Below are 12349 nucleotides of genomic sequence, written 5' to 3'. Positions count from 1 at the left end.
AACCGAGTGCTCCGCTATTAAACGTGGCAAAGATATTTTTTTTAAATTGAGTTTAGTTTTCCGACATAATATTTCTGACTTCCTGCCTCGACATACTATTAATAACAAACAGTAGATTCGAATATATTTATTTAATGACTACGATATTTTTGAAAGCACATGACTCGGAAATGTAGTATTTCAGAGTAGCTTAAACCCAACATTGCTAAATTCAAAACGTCTCTACACGTCTCTACATGGATGGAACTGTGCAGAAGTGATTGAAATTTACAGTAGAACTATTTGTACTGATTGTGGTCGTTAAACAAAAATCAACACGATTGCCAAAAGTGAACTACTGGCAGAAATCCAACATGACGCTAAGCGTGCAAGGGAACATGAGTGCTTTAAAGCAGTGGTCGGCAACCGCCGGTCCGCGAGGAGTTCGTTACTGGTCCGTAGCAGGGTTGCCAGATTAAAATTTTGATCAAAACCCAAAGCGTACATAAAAGGTCGTAAAAAACCTAAAAATCTATTAAATGTATTTTTATATTCAAAACACATTATCTTTCGTTGAAATATACTTTATGGTTGATTGGTATTATAAAAAAATCCTAAAGTATCAAGCACTCGTGAGGTGACCATATGAGTTACATAGCACGTTTACAACATCCAAAAATGCATTTTTATCGTAAAATTTAACTCCTGGTACATACAATATATGAAAAACGGACCATATATAATGTGTTTTTGATGTTCAAGCGTGCCCACACAGAAGTGCAATAGAATCAAACAATGCTTATAAACAATGGAAATTTTCAAAAAGCACATGCATTTTAATTAGTACATTGAAAAAAGTTGTTGTAAATATCCTTTCCTGGACATTTGCTGTTTTTAAGGCCGGTCTGCGAAAAAATTTCAGTTTTAAACCGGTCCGCAGTGTAAAAAATGGTTGCCGACCCCTGCTTTAAAGAACTAAGAAATGGAAAGAAATCGTTTGACACAATCAGAGAAGGAAGCAGCTTACATAACACCAAAAACACACCCGAAAGCGCTTTTATTTCTTGTGTGAAAATATTTCTTTAACTTGGTACTCGGTCTGATTGTGGGCGGTGATCTCGAACAGGTTGCTGACGAACCAACAGCTAACCTGTTCTTTCGTGTAGGTGTCGTACATCGTGTGGTTCACAACTTGAGTTGCGTGTTTCCTGCAAAATAAAAAGGTTCGCGATGAGATGTTCGATAATATCGGATCCGATACTGAGTGTATCGGTGCTCGTCCGATATACCCGAGTGGTATATCGGTGTCGACCAGATGCTAAATTAATATAGGATTTTCAGCCATGGTTTACAACTTGGGGCAACTATATTTTTTGTCGTAATAACCTAGAAAAAGGCGTTTGAACGCTTCAATTTAATCTATTTTGCATTTTTGACCATAGCTGGTTCAGGGTCGCCTTACTTTTTGTCAAAAATATCGGGTATCTGAACAATGTCAAGCATTGGATATTCCTATTCACGATAACAGATCTGCAAAAGTAACGATTCTGTTTTGTTGCCTAAACTTTATGCCTATTGAAGTGCTCCATTCCGTAAGGCTGGCGACTATGCCGTAAATGTGAACTGTACCGTGCCTTCAAAAAAGCTTGATGAAAGTTTAATAACATATTTTTGTGTGTACAGCACCGAAAACATGTCAAATTTTATGCACAAAAAAATTTACCGAAAAACAAAACAATATTGAAAATCTAGGGCCTTTAGGATACTCTCAATTCAGTTTTAGATTAATTCTTTCTTACCACAAACAAAACACACTTGACTTGGCCTCAAGTTATCGCCTAAACCTAAACGTTTGAGAACCACAGGTACGCAGGATCCCAAACCATTTCATCAATAAAACACTGCCAATGTTAATCTCTATCGCTGACCAGTGTTTCGCAACCTTTTTTGGCTTGCGCCACTCTACATAAATTATAAATAGTTCGCAGCACCCTTGCTCGTATTTTTGCTGACTGGTTAACAGTAGCGTTGCAAAAAACAAGATTGAAACAGCGCATTAATTGTGCAACAAGGTTGAAAAAACACCAATAAACCAAAAATTGGAATCCTAAAGAATTCAAAGTATCTCTCGGCACCCTTGAGCGTTAAAAATGGCACCCTAGAGTGATTGACTTAGACACTGCTGCGCCCGCTTTATTGTTTTTTGCTTTATCTGTTAAATCCATTAAGGACAAACCTCATCTTCAGCGTTGCAGTTCTTGAGTTTGGCTTGAGGTCGAGGGCAACTGTCCGAGCACGCCGAGGAAACTGTCCGAGCACGCCTCCAGCGGCTTTCGACAAGCCCTTGTTGTTGCTCACAGAAAAGTCAAGGTGGTCGCGGAACGTGCGCTTGGATAGCCGGAACTTGGCGAACACCTACATAAAACTATCACGTCAGTTCGTGAACGATATGCACAATATCTTTGAAAACATAATTTTTTTGGTTGAAAAGTAAGAAGCCCAAATTAAAAATTGGAAGCATCGCGCTTCAAAAAACGACGCATTTGGTATTCATAAATACAAGATCGTCTGTGGGATCGATTGTTTTGGAAATTAAAATAGTTATGAGAGGGGTTCTTCGGTAAAGCCATATTATTGTCAAAATGCATTTTTTCTTGCATATCGTGATTGGCCGAGTCTGATTTCAAATGACAGTTCTGTTCATTCAATCGATTTTAGTTTTGCTATTGATGTCAAAACGGATACCTGAAACTGAAGAGACATGTCGACCGTAATGGTGAACAAAGAGCTTCGTTTCGAAATGATCTTGACCTCGAACTTGACCCCGCCTCGTAACCTCGACATTGTTTGGTTGCTCAGAAGTTGAAGGACGTTTCGATTCCCAATATTTACGACAAGGAACCTGGGACTAACCTGAAAAGTAAATAGACCCTTGCTTTATTTTTCAACTCTAAACAAACGAACATTAAAATGATAACCGTTTTGTTGTAGTTAATGAACGTAAACCCATATAAGGCAGAGATGCATGAATGACAAAACCGTTGTAATTTTATTCACGTAATAACTGGTTGTAGCTCTGAAATATATCGTTTTGATATTTTAGTTTTACTACATAAACGTGATAGTTTTATCGATGCAATAACTTGATTTGTCGAGAACTAACAGATGTCAAACATGGCTAAATGGACAAAACCCTACAGATCCATAAGTTTGCAAAAATCCATCGGGACAGTACCAAAGTCAACCCACTCGTTTATTTCTATAAGCTCTTTGTCCAGTGGATATTAACCGGGGTGCTGCGGCACTCTAGGTTGCCATTTTTACCTCTCAAAGGTGTTGAAAGATAGTCTAATTTAGTTAGGATTCCATATTTTGCTTTATTGGTAAGCTTCTTGATACAACTTTTTGTGTACGATGTTTTGACGTTGCGAAACACTGCCTTGGCCCAACTGCTAGCCATATTGTCATAATCAGCTTCTTCCTGACCAGTTATTGTCGCCCAGTACACTTAACGTACATGTTAGTTAGCACCTTTTTTCAGTACATTAAAACACATCTTAAGTAACCCTCAACCAAGCAAGTGTTCGTATACTTACAAAAATCGTCATGTTGTGCTTCGTCAGCACAATCCCGACTTCACCCAAGAAACTTGGTTTGGCCTTGTTACTGGCGCCTGGCACGTCTAACAACTTCACGTTTACGAACACGCCAGAAGCCTCGTCGGCTATGATGTTGTACATCTGCGAATAAAATAAACGCATGTGCACACGTTAAGTTATGCATACGGCGTATACAAAATACGCTATGAAATTGTACCAAGGGCGTCGAATTGCAGGCATTTGAATGAACCTTAGATTTCAAAATTATAGTAAAATCATTTAAAATTTACTCCTGAGATTAATTACTGTTACGAAGTATACTGTATAGCCAACTTAACTAAAGTATAAATCTTCTCGGTGCCCCTCTTTCATCGTTTACATTGTTTTGTTATCTGTTCACTGCAGTGTTTCTCAAACTTGTTAAATCAGACCTCACTTTTGTCTATGAAATAAATGTCGGGCTCCACCAAACTTACTGCATGTCGTTAAACATCTACTTGGTCTGCCACTACGAAAACACCCATGCTCGGTATCACAGAACAATTTAAAGCAGGGCTGCGTAGTCGGAGTCGGGACTCCAGTAAGACTACATAAAATTACCCGAGTCCCGAGTCCGACGTGCGCATGACCAGAACTAAATTTAAAACTGATAAGACAGCAAACTGTAAATTGTAAACGTGGAATCGCAAATGTGAGAATATTTTTCAACCATGTGTTGTGAGTGGAAGAATTATGTGACATCATTATATGAATTGATTGTTTAATATCTACATTATTTTAATACGTAAATTGGTGAAATACTTGCTGCAGCATAGAGTCGGAACCGGACTCGTCCATTAAGCCTTTGTCGGACTCGGGATTAGGGAATCGGACTCGGGTTCCTTTTTGGGTGGCTTAAGTCGGACTCGATTTATTTTTAGACCAACTCCAGCCCTGATTTAAAGTGTAGTGATATCTTACCTCCCTATTCTGCCGTGCCAGTTGAAGCAGATGGCGATATTTTCGTTCATGTCGACCAGAATGTGCGGGTCGCCTGCTATTACCATTCGATCCCGCGACGAACCGGACACGGGTGGTCGGGCAATGGAAGGGGGTGGACGGGCGATTAGCGGGACAAAATCAACTGAGACTGGACGTGCCTCCGACGCAAAGGACGGACCTGCAGATACGCCGCAATGGTTAAGCGGTAATTTACATTGCAGATAGTCAGTAGTTCTCTAAAACACCCAGGTGTGTACACTTAAAGCAAAACGTGCTGGGTCAAGCTTTGTCCTAAAACCCAAATTTGAAGACACGTGAAACGAATAAATGATTTGTTGAACACAATTATAAAAGTATAGAAAGAGCATTGGAAAACGTTTATTATAGGCACATTTTAGACTAAAAAAAAACACTTTCGAGAAAGAATTACAAAACCTACATTGCAGCCAACACGGATAAATTAGGCGTATTTGTTTTGGCAAGATGTAATATAGCAGTATGCCGATCAAGGATTCCTATTGTTTCCTTAGTTTGTACAAGGTGTCGCATACCCTAAAAATAATTCAAGTTAATCATGCCTGGTGCAATGCTTATGGACCTGACCTTAGCGCTGCGGATCAGTAATTAAGTGAAGTCAACGCCTCACTAGGGTTGGCCAACATATTTTAGTAGACCTAGGTCTTCAGTGCTCGCGAGAGTAAGCGATACTTTCAAACTGTAAACCTGCTTGGCTTTTCGACAAACATATTTACCTGAAGAAACATTGGCGAAAACGGACTGATGAGTTACAAAAGGAACGGAAAATGGGGATTGATGTTGCAAGTCGCAGCAAAGACAGCATTCGTTCTGTAGTTTTTCCATTTAAAATAAAGCTTGAAGTTACCGGTACAAAGTATAACTGTTTCTAGTGAGAGCAGTTTTGGAGTGGTATATCAGCTTCACTTTTTGATTTTGATTTATTTTGTGGGCAGCTTTAATAAAATGCATCCGGATACCAGATGGCAAAAAAGTCCTTGGTTAACTGGTTAGCCGCTATCCGGATAGCACAAGTCTAGCCGTCACCTGATTAAACTTTACCGTAAAAATCTAACAGCTGTGACAAACGGAAACCAAAAAGGGTAGGGTAGGCTATATCGGTGGGTAATCTTACCGAGCGTGCCAGCCATGCCACCCAATGATAAGCCTCTGTCCCCGAAAGGTCTCCCGGGAACAGATGTGAAGGCAATCGCGGTGGTAGTAGGAGCAGCTGTAGTTGTGAGAGCTTCCTCGAGCTCCTTGATGTCTTCCGGCTTAAGGACGATCATGGAAGTGATGCCGGGCGTCACAAAGTCGAACCTGAGGAGAAGTTGTTTTGTAAACGCAAGTTTTGTAAAGAAGTCATTTGAAATGACTTAAGTCCCAGTTAAGTCATTTGTAAAAATAGACTTCGGTCTAAGTCAAGTCATTTTTTGAAGGAACTTAAATCCAAGTCAAGTCATTTTTAATAAATAACAAGTCAAGTCCTAGTCAAGTCATAATTAGAGCAAAGTCAATTTCAAGTCAAGTCCTTGTCATAAAAGTGAAACGTTAAACTATTTTAATTGGTAAACTACTCCTATTATGAGCAGTAACCCAACTAAAATATAGCACGAAACGCAACATATAGCAAGCAATGTTCAAAACTTAAGATAAATAACCCAATTTTATAATTAAAAAATCATTTCATTTGAACCCAAGTCATTTGTCAACACTTATAAACACATGGTATAGTTTGGCTGTTGGAACCTTGTTAATTGTGCTATTTTGAGGGGCACCGAAGCGACATGTTAGAGTTTAGAGTTTAATTGTGTATATTTTGTTAGCGGATAAAAACTTCGGATCATAATGGTTGGAGGTATTTGTAGTAAGACGTAGTAAGAATATCAAAGCCCATACAGAAGTAGGAAGCATTTTGAACGTTTCGAATAACTCTTTATTCATTTTCAACATAGTCATGTTGAATCAATAAAACAATGTTGAAAATGAGTAAAGAGTTATTCCATTTGTTCAAAAAAACAAAACTGTTTACTAAATTCAGAGCCCGTGCGATGAACTTTTCAATTTTTAGAAAATTGCATCTAAATGCTTTACATGATTACATTAGCGCGAGGAAAGTGTTTTCTCTTCTTTTGAATGTTTATGAAGATATAATTTAGATAATTTCAAATTGTTTTTTAAGACCTACATATAAACACAGTATAAATGAGAGTATACTAGCAACATTAAAAACGTAAAATGTCACAGACACACTTCAGTTATTCGTTGAGTTAATTATTCGCAGATGCTTACTGCAAGGATCGGTTCAAAGCGATTTTCTTAAGGTTCTCCTCAATGGTTTTGTTTGTGGTCGCGTCGATTTGACGAAGAAGGTGTTTGAGTTGCATGAAAACATGTAAACGCTGAGTGAAATTCATCACCTGAGGAAATAAACGTATTTCAGTCAATGTTGTAAAAGTCATTTTGATGACTTAAGTCCAATTCAAGTATTTTCGAATAGAGTCAAGTCCCATTCGAAGTCATCGGTTGCCCGAGTCAAGTCCCAGTCAAGTCATAATTATGGCGAGTCAACTTCAAGTCAAGTCTGTGTCATAAACAATACCTTTATACTACTAAAACTGGTAAACTTCCAGAATTATCTAGTTGTCCAAGGTTGCTTAGTAGGGCGTTTGTTGCGCGAAGTGCACAACCTTGTACGTGACTTCAGGTGACCTTGAGTGACCGAAAGTGTGCGAAAGTGTTCTGAAGCAAACAAATATATAACGTTGCATTTGTCAATGGAGTTTCGTTGGATTATGGCTATGCGTATTGTTGAATTTCAATTTCATTTCGACAAAGACAAACGTTTTTTGAATTTACGTAGAATTTTAGATTTTATTAATGACGTAAATTGTTTGAGAGGAATCAAGTGGCACTATTTAAAGACAAATTGTAATGAATTCTCGACAAGCTTTCGCACAACCGTGCTTCATCAAGTAGAAATGAAAATAGCTAAAATGCACGTAAAAGCAAAAGCACGAGTAAAAGGCTATAACAATATTGAAGAATAACATATCCATAAACATATGTTTGGAAAGACGTGTGCGACTGACGAAATAACAATACTAACAGGAGGTCTGTGCTTTAAACTACGTTGGCGATTGCGTGTAGTAAGGCGAGCTACGAGGCGTAACGTGACATAATTACACGCGCTTGTGCTTTTACGTGTATTTTAATTATTTTCATTTCTACTTTGACCTGATGAAGCACGGTTGTGCGAAAGCTTGTCGAGAATCCAATACAATTTGTCTTTACATAGTTTATTAATGACCTACGTTGTTTGGTAATTTACGTAGAGCTGATTTCAAATCACTTTTATTCCTCGTTTTTATTGGTTGGATATTAGGTGCTATATCATTTATTGGCTTAAAAACAACACAAAACACATATACTTCAAACCACATTGTTTATACTTTGTTTAAACGAAATAAAGTTCATATGCAAGTATTTGTAATTATTTGTTTACAATTTATCTCTATTTGGGTACACTTTTATCTCTATTTGGGTACATAATATATTAGTCCTCATATTCGTCCTTCTATTCGTCAGTACAACGAAATACAACGAATCAATGTACACAGTTCAGGTGTTATGTATCAACTTGATTTATTTGAACATTATAGTGAACTGATTAGAGAAAGTGCTAGCGTGGAACTTCAAAATAATTATGTTATCTGACAGTGGTCGTTAGGTTTAAATAACATTGTATTGCTCCATACGCACCCATGATATTCAATTGTAATTTGACGCTACTCATACAAACAGGAAATTTTATTTTCCTATACGAGTAGTTTATTCGGAAATGAATGTTGTGTGCAATATACGCGCCTAATTCAAAAATGAACGTAAATTCATTAGGGCTATAGCTAATGATAGTTGCTAATGCCTTCTCGTTATAACTCAGACCAAAGAGATTGTTAAAGTCTCTTTGCTCAGACTGATCATTGTGGTCTAATTGATTTTTAATTGCCTGTATAGCAGTGTATATTCTTCAGTTTGAAAACGATTTTAAGTGTTTATAAGCATTTTGAATTTGTAGCTGATAAGAAAGGCGATTATTTTTGGACCTAAAAATTAAGAAATTTTGACAAATTTTACCTAAAAATAATTTATTTTGACAAAATTTTGACCTGTTAGAAATACATTGATTTAAATAACCTAGGCGTCTTTAATCAAGCGTTTTTTATACCTTATATTGCTCTAATGAAGATATAATACGGTTAATGTGACTTTTGAATATAAATGAAAATTAATTTTTTTGATGAAATTAAACGATAAATTTAAAAAAAAAATGAACGACCAATTGCAAAAAGCTGACTATAGTTTTTTTTTTAATTTTGTAAACGATTTATGTGCATTTTTATTCGATTTTGTCTTAAAAAAATTTTAACAAATTTTGACCTAACATGTAAATTTTGAAAGCATTAGAATTTGCACTACTTCGCAAACATACTCCTGACCTTAAGGCGTATCCGTAAAAATCAAAATATTGGCTACCGGAATGCCTAACCATGTCGTTTAACTGCTTGAGAATCTGACCTGTGATTGGTTAAATCTGACCTGTGGTTAGTTTAAACTTAATTACGGCTTCGAACGTTTGAATTAAACTACATTTTCATTATTATTTGGTTGGTTAATTAATTACAATTACTTTGTGTTTGTGTGGTAGATTTATTTGTTATTCGCATTTTGTGCCGAAGCAATGTTAAACTCACCTTAGTGTTGTATATTAATTAGCGTTTTTCTTTTGACCATTTCTCTTTCGTGAGCCTTTACGCTTGTGTATTTAAGACAAGCAATTCGCTTAAAAACTACCCTTCTTAATTGTCCTAGAGTGCACTGATATATTTGTAAGTGGCTTCTGCATTATGCTAACTCAGTGTTTTAGCCTTTTATGGCTAGCGGTACGCCTCAGAAATAAAAAATAGATTGCGGCACCCGTACAAGATTTTTCTGTGGGGAATTTACTATAGTGTCACTTAATTAACTGAACTGGAACAACACACATCAACTCCACACAATGTAGTGGTTATAATTGGATTTATTTCACTCTAATCTTTAAAAAAAGTTGTAAGAGTTGAATAAAATCCGATTCTTAAAAATTCTCAAATTTCTCTTGGCACCCTTAAGCATTGGAAATGGCACCCCGGTTGAGAAGCACTGTACTAACTTGCTCCGCTGATCTATAGGTTAAAACTGGTTGTTCGTTCATCAATTAATGCAATTCTAATCACCTTAGTCTATTGTGGTTGGCTCGCGAGTTAGTCACGCAACCTGGGTTTGGAGTCAAAAGAAAGTGTTAATTAGAACGCCCTTCTATTGTATAAATAACTTAAGTTCAACTAGCTGACTCGAGCCCCACACTACCTTGTCTTCGTCGTCGCAAACACCGATTGACCTCGGTTGAATGTCCTCCGTGTAGACCTTCTCTGTTGTTCGTGTTCTTCCTGCAATTAATGCGAATATATTCTAGTATCGTACATAATTTGTTGGGCAATTATTTTTTGACTTGGCAAAAAAGTAAGAAAATTTTTTTATCATGTTAGGTCATAATTTTTCAAAATTATTTAGATAATGCACAAAAATGGAATATAAAATTACCAAAAACTGGAATGTTTGCATATTAACAGACAGTAACAGCTGGATAATTCTAGTTTTCTAATTCAATAAATTAGAGCAAAATACGTCTAATATAATTCAGATTTTCCCGAAAATGCTACTTTGTCCAACAGCATTTTTTTATTATTTTACCTTTTCAAACAGCATTTTTTCTCAATCATTTCTCAAGAATTTGAGTGATTTTTTCTGTCTAAAAAGCATATGCTATGCTAAAACATAAAATTAGCACACAAGTATTACCCATTCCCATTCTTATGAAAATGAATTGCGACTTAAATCAAATTGATTGTGAATAATTAAGTGTAATTCGGTAATTCTAATTCTTAATTTTATTTGAAAAATCTAAAAAATATCTAGTTGTCCAAGTCTTTAAATACAAGGATGACAAAGAAATCTGGGATTATACATTTGGCGGAAAACATATTCCCTACCGACCAACGGAGAGCGACCAAGTATTGCCAAAAGTTGAAATAGCCGAAAACTATGTTATCTCTAACTGAATTTTACAATATGTTTTTATGAGCAACGAAACGTGCATATACAAATGTGAGTTAACAAAGGTGATCTAGCGCTTTTGAAGCTGTTTTTTGACCAACGATTACGGCTTTTAGAAACCTCAGTGCAGTTCTAACCTTACTGCAGGCTATTTGTTTGTTCATAACGGCGTGAAATTGAACCTGACGCTCACCTTTAACGCTATAGGAAATGGTGTCCTGAGAAACTTGCCGGCGATGGCGAGGCCTGGCCACTATGGTCACATCGTCGGTCTGCATCTGCCCACTAATGATGAGCTCGCCACCGGCGTAGTAAGCGGGGAATGTGGTCTCGGTCGTCTCGATCAGCTTATCTCTCTCATACTCCACAACAACATCGGTCAGGATAGGGTTCGAAATCGACTCAAAGAAGGTGGCGATCTGGAAAATGCCGTCGAAAGAGCTCTGCGTTATTTTCATGCAGAAATAGACTTAAAATGATTTATGTCTTGCGGAAGTGGTTTAAATCTGCTTAATCAACCGTATGTTGAGGGTGAGCCGAAATTCGAACTCCCGACCCCCGGAACTTGCATTGTTGCGTGGATGAGTTGGAAGTATTGTATTAGGGATGTCCGATAAAATCGAATCGAAGACTATTCCCGATACAGATTTTAGTATCGGTACTCATCCGATACTTGGGTGGTATCGGTACGGATCCTATACCAAACTAGTGTAGGAATTTAAGCTCTAATTTAATATCAGGGATAAAATAACTTGGGAAGGTGTGGATGTGCTTCAAAGCGTGCATGAAATCAATATTTGACAAATGACAATTTCGTATTTAGCATACTTTTGTTAATTAATAAGCTAAAAGACTTTTTAAAGAGGAATCTTCGGCAGAAAATAAAATGTAGAAGAAAGATCCTGGCTTTCGTATCAGATGATGTTAAGAATGTATATAAAAACAGATATAAAACAGAAACCTTATGAAATATAGGCATCATTAGTTGTTCAAAATATATATATTTGTAAAATTTACAGAACCAATTTAATTTTATATATATGTTTTTCTAAACAGTCTTAACATTATTTGTTATTTATTGGCAGACTTTGAATTGCAGAAAAAATAAAACATTGCCTAAATCTTCTTTTGCGGTATAAACTGTGTAGGTCACCTTTATCAGGGGTGCCAAGCCGCATGAAAAAACAGCATGCCATTAAAACGTACCGTAAATTAAATAGCAAATAATAAAAATGCAAATAAACCAAAAAGAACTGTCAACTCACTTGCACATAGGCATCAATGTCCATAAAAACTTGAGTTGAAAATCCTTTGTTTTGTGCAGCGATCTTTTTAAGCGACTTCATGTCCACTAGACTTCCAAATCCGACAGTGTTGATTGCAAAGCTGTCACTGTAATATATAATCTATGTTAACGGAGATTATTGCTTCAGAACAACTATTTTTACATTTTCAAGGTAAAAGCTTTATAGGCCTTCATTGTAGAAAAATAATCGCAGTTTGTTATATAACACGGAGGTATTGACGTTACTTAATGTGTCTATAACCTCTGATCGGCGAAAAATAGGAAATAAGAAAATAGGATAAACCACTGATAAAAGAAACACACGCTAGTTTTATTA

General features: G+C 36.6%; 1 protein-coding gene across 1 annotated transcript in view; it reads right to left on the bottom strand.

The window, feature by feature from the left end:
* Positions 1-266: 266 nt before the first annotated feature.
* The window catches only part of LOC146166743 (inter-alpha-trypsin inhibitor heavy chain H3-like), a 31002-nt gene continuing 18919 nt past the window's right edge, over positions 267-12349 (bottom strand). The window contains exons 20-30 of the mRNA XM_083384865.1: positions 11993-12119; positions 10921-11146; positions 9981-10060; positions 6867-6994; positions 5710-5894; positions 4539-4737; positions 4076-4133; positions 3576-3719; positions 2725-2892; positions 2216-2394; positions 267-1187 (exon numbers count right to left, since the gene is read on the bottom strand). Of these exons, the coding sequence (XP_083240991.1) occupies positions 1037-1187; positions 2216-2394; positions 2725-2892; positions 3576-3719; positions 4076-4133; positions 4539-4737; positions 5710-5894; positions 6867-6994; positions 9981-10060; positions 10921-11146; positions 11993-12119 (1645 nt within the window). The 3' untranslated portion in view covers positions 267-1036. The remainder of the gene's footprint in view (positions 1188-2215; positions 2395-2724; positions 2893-3575; positions 3720-4075; positions 4134-4538; positions 4738-5709; positions 5895-6866; positions 6995-9980; positions 10061-10920; positions 11147-11992; positions 12120-12349) is intronic.

The sequence above is a fragment of the Ascidiella aspersa genome, chromosome 1 (assembly GCF_963924565.1).
Source record: "Ascidiella aspersa chromosome 1, kaAscAspe10.2, whole genome shotgun sequence".
Classification (NCBI taxonomy): Eukaryota; Metazoa; Chordata; class Ascidiacea; order Phlebobranchia; family Ascidiidae; genus Ascidiella; species Ascidiella aspersa.
This window is presented reverse-complemented; position numbering and strand designations above follow the sequence as displayed.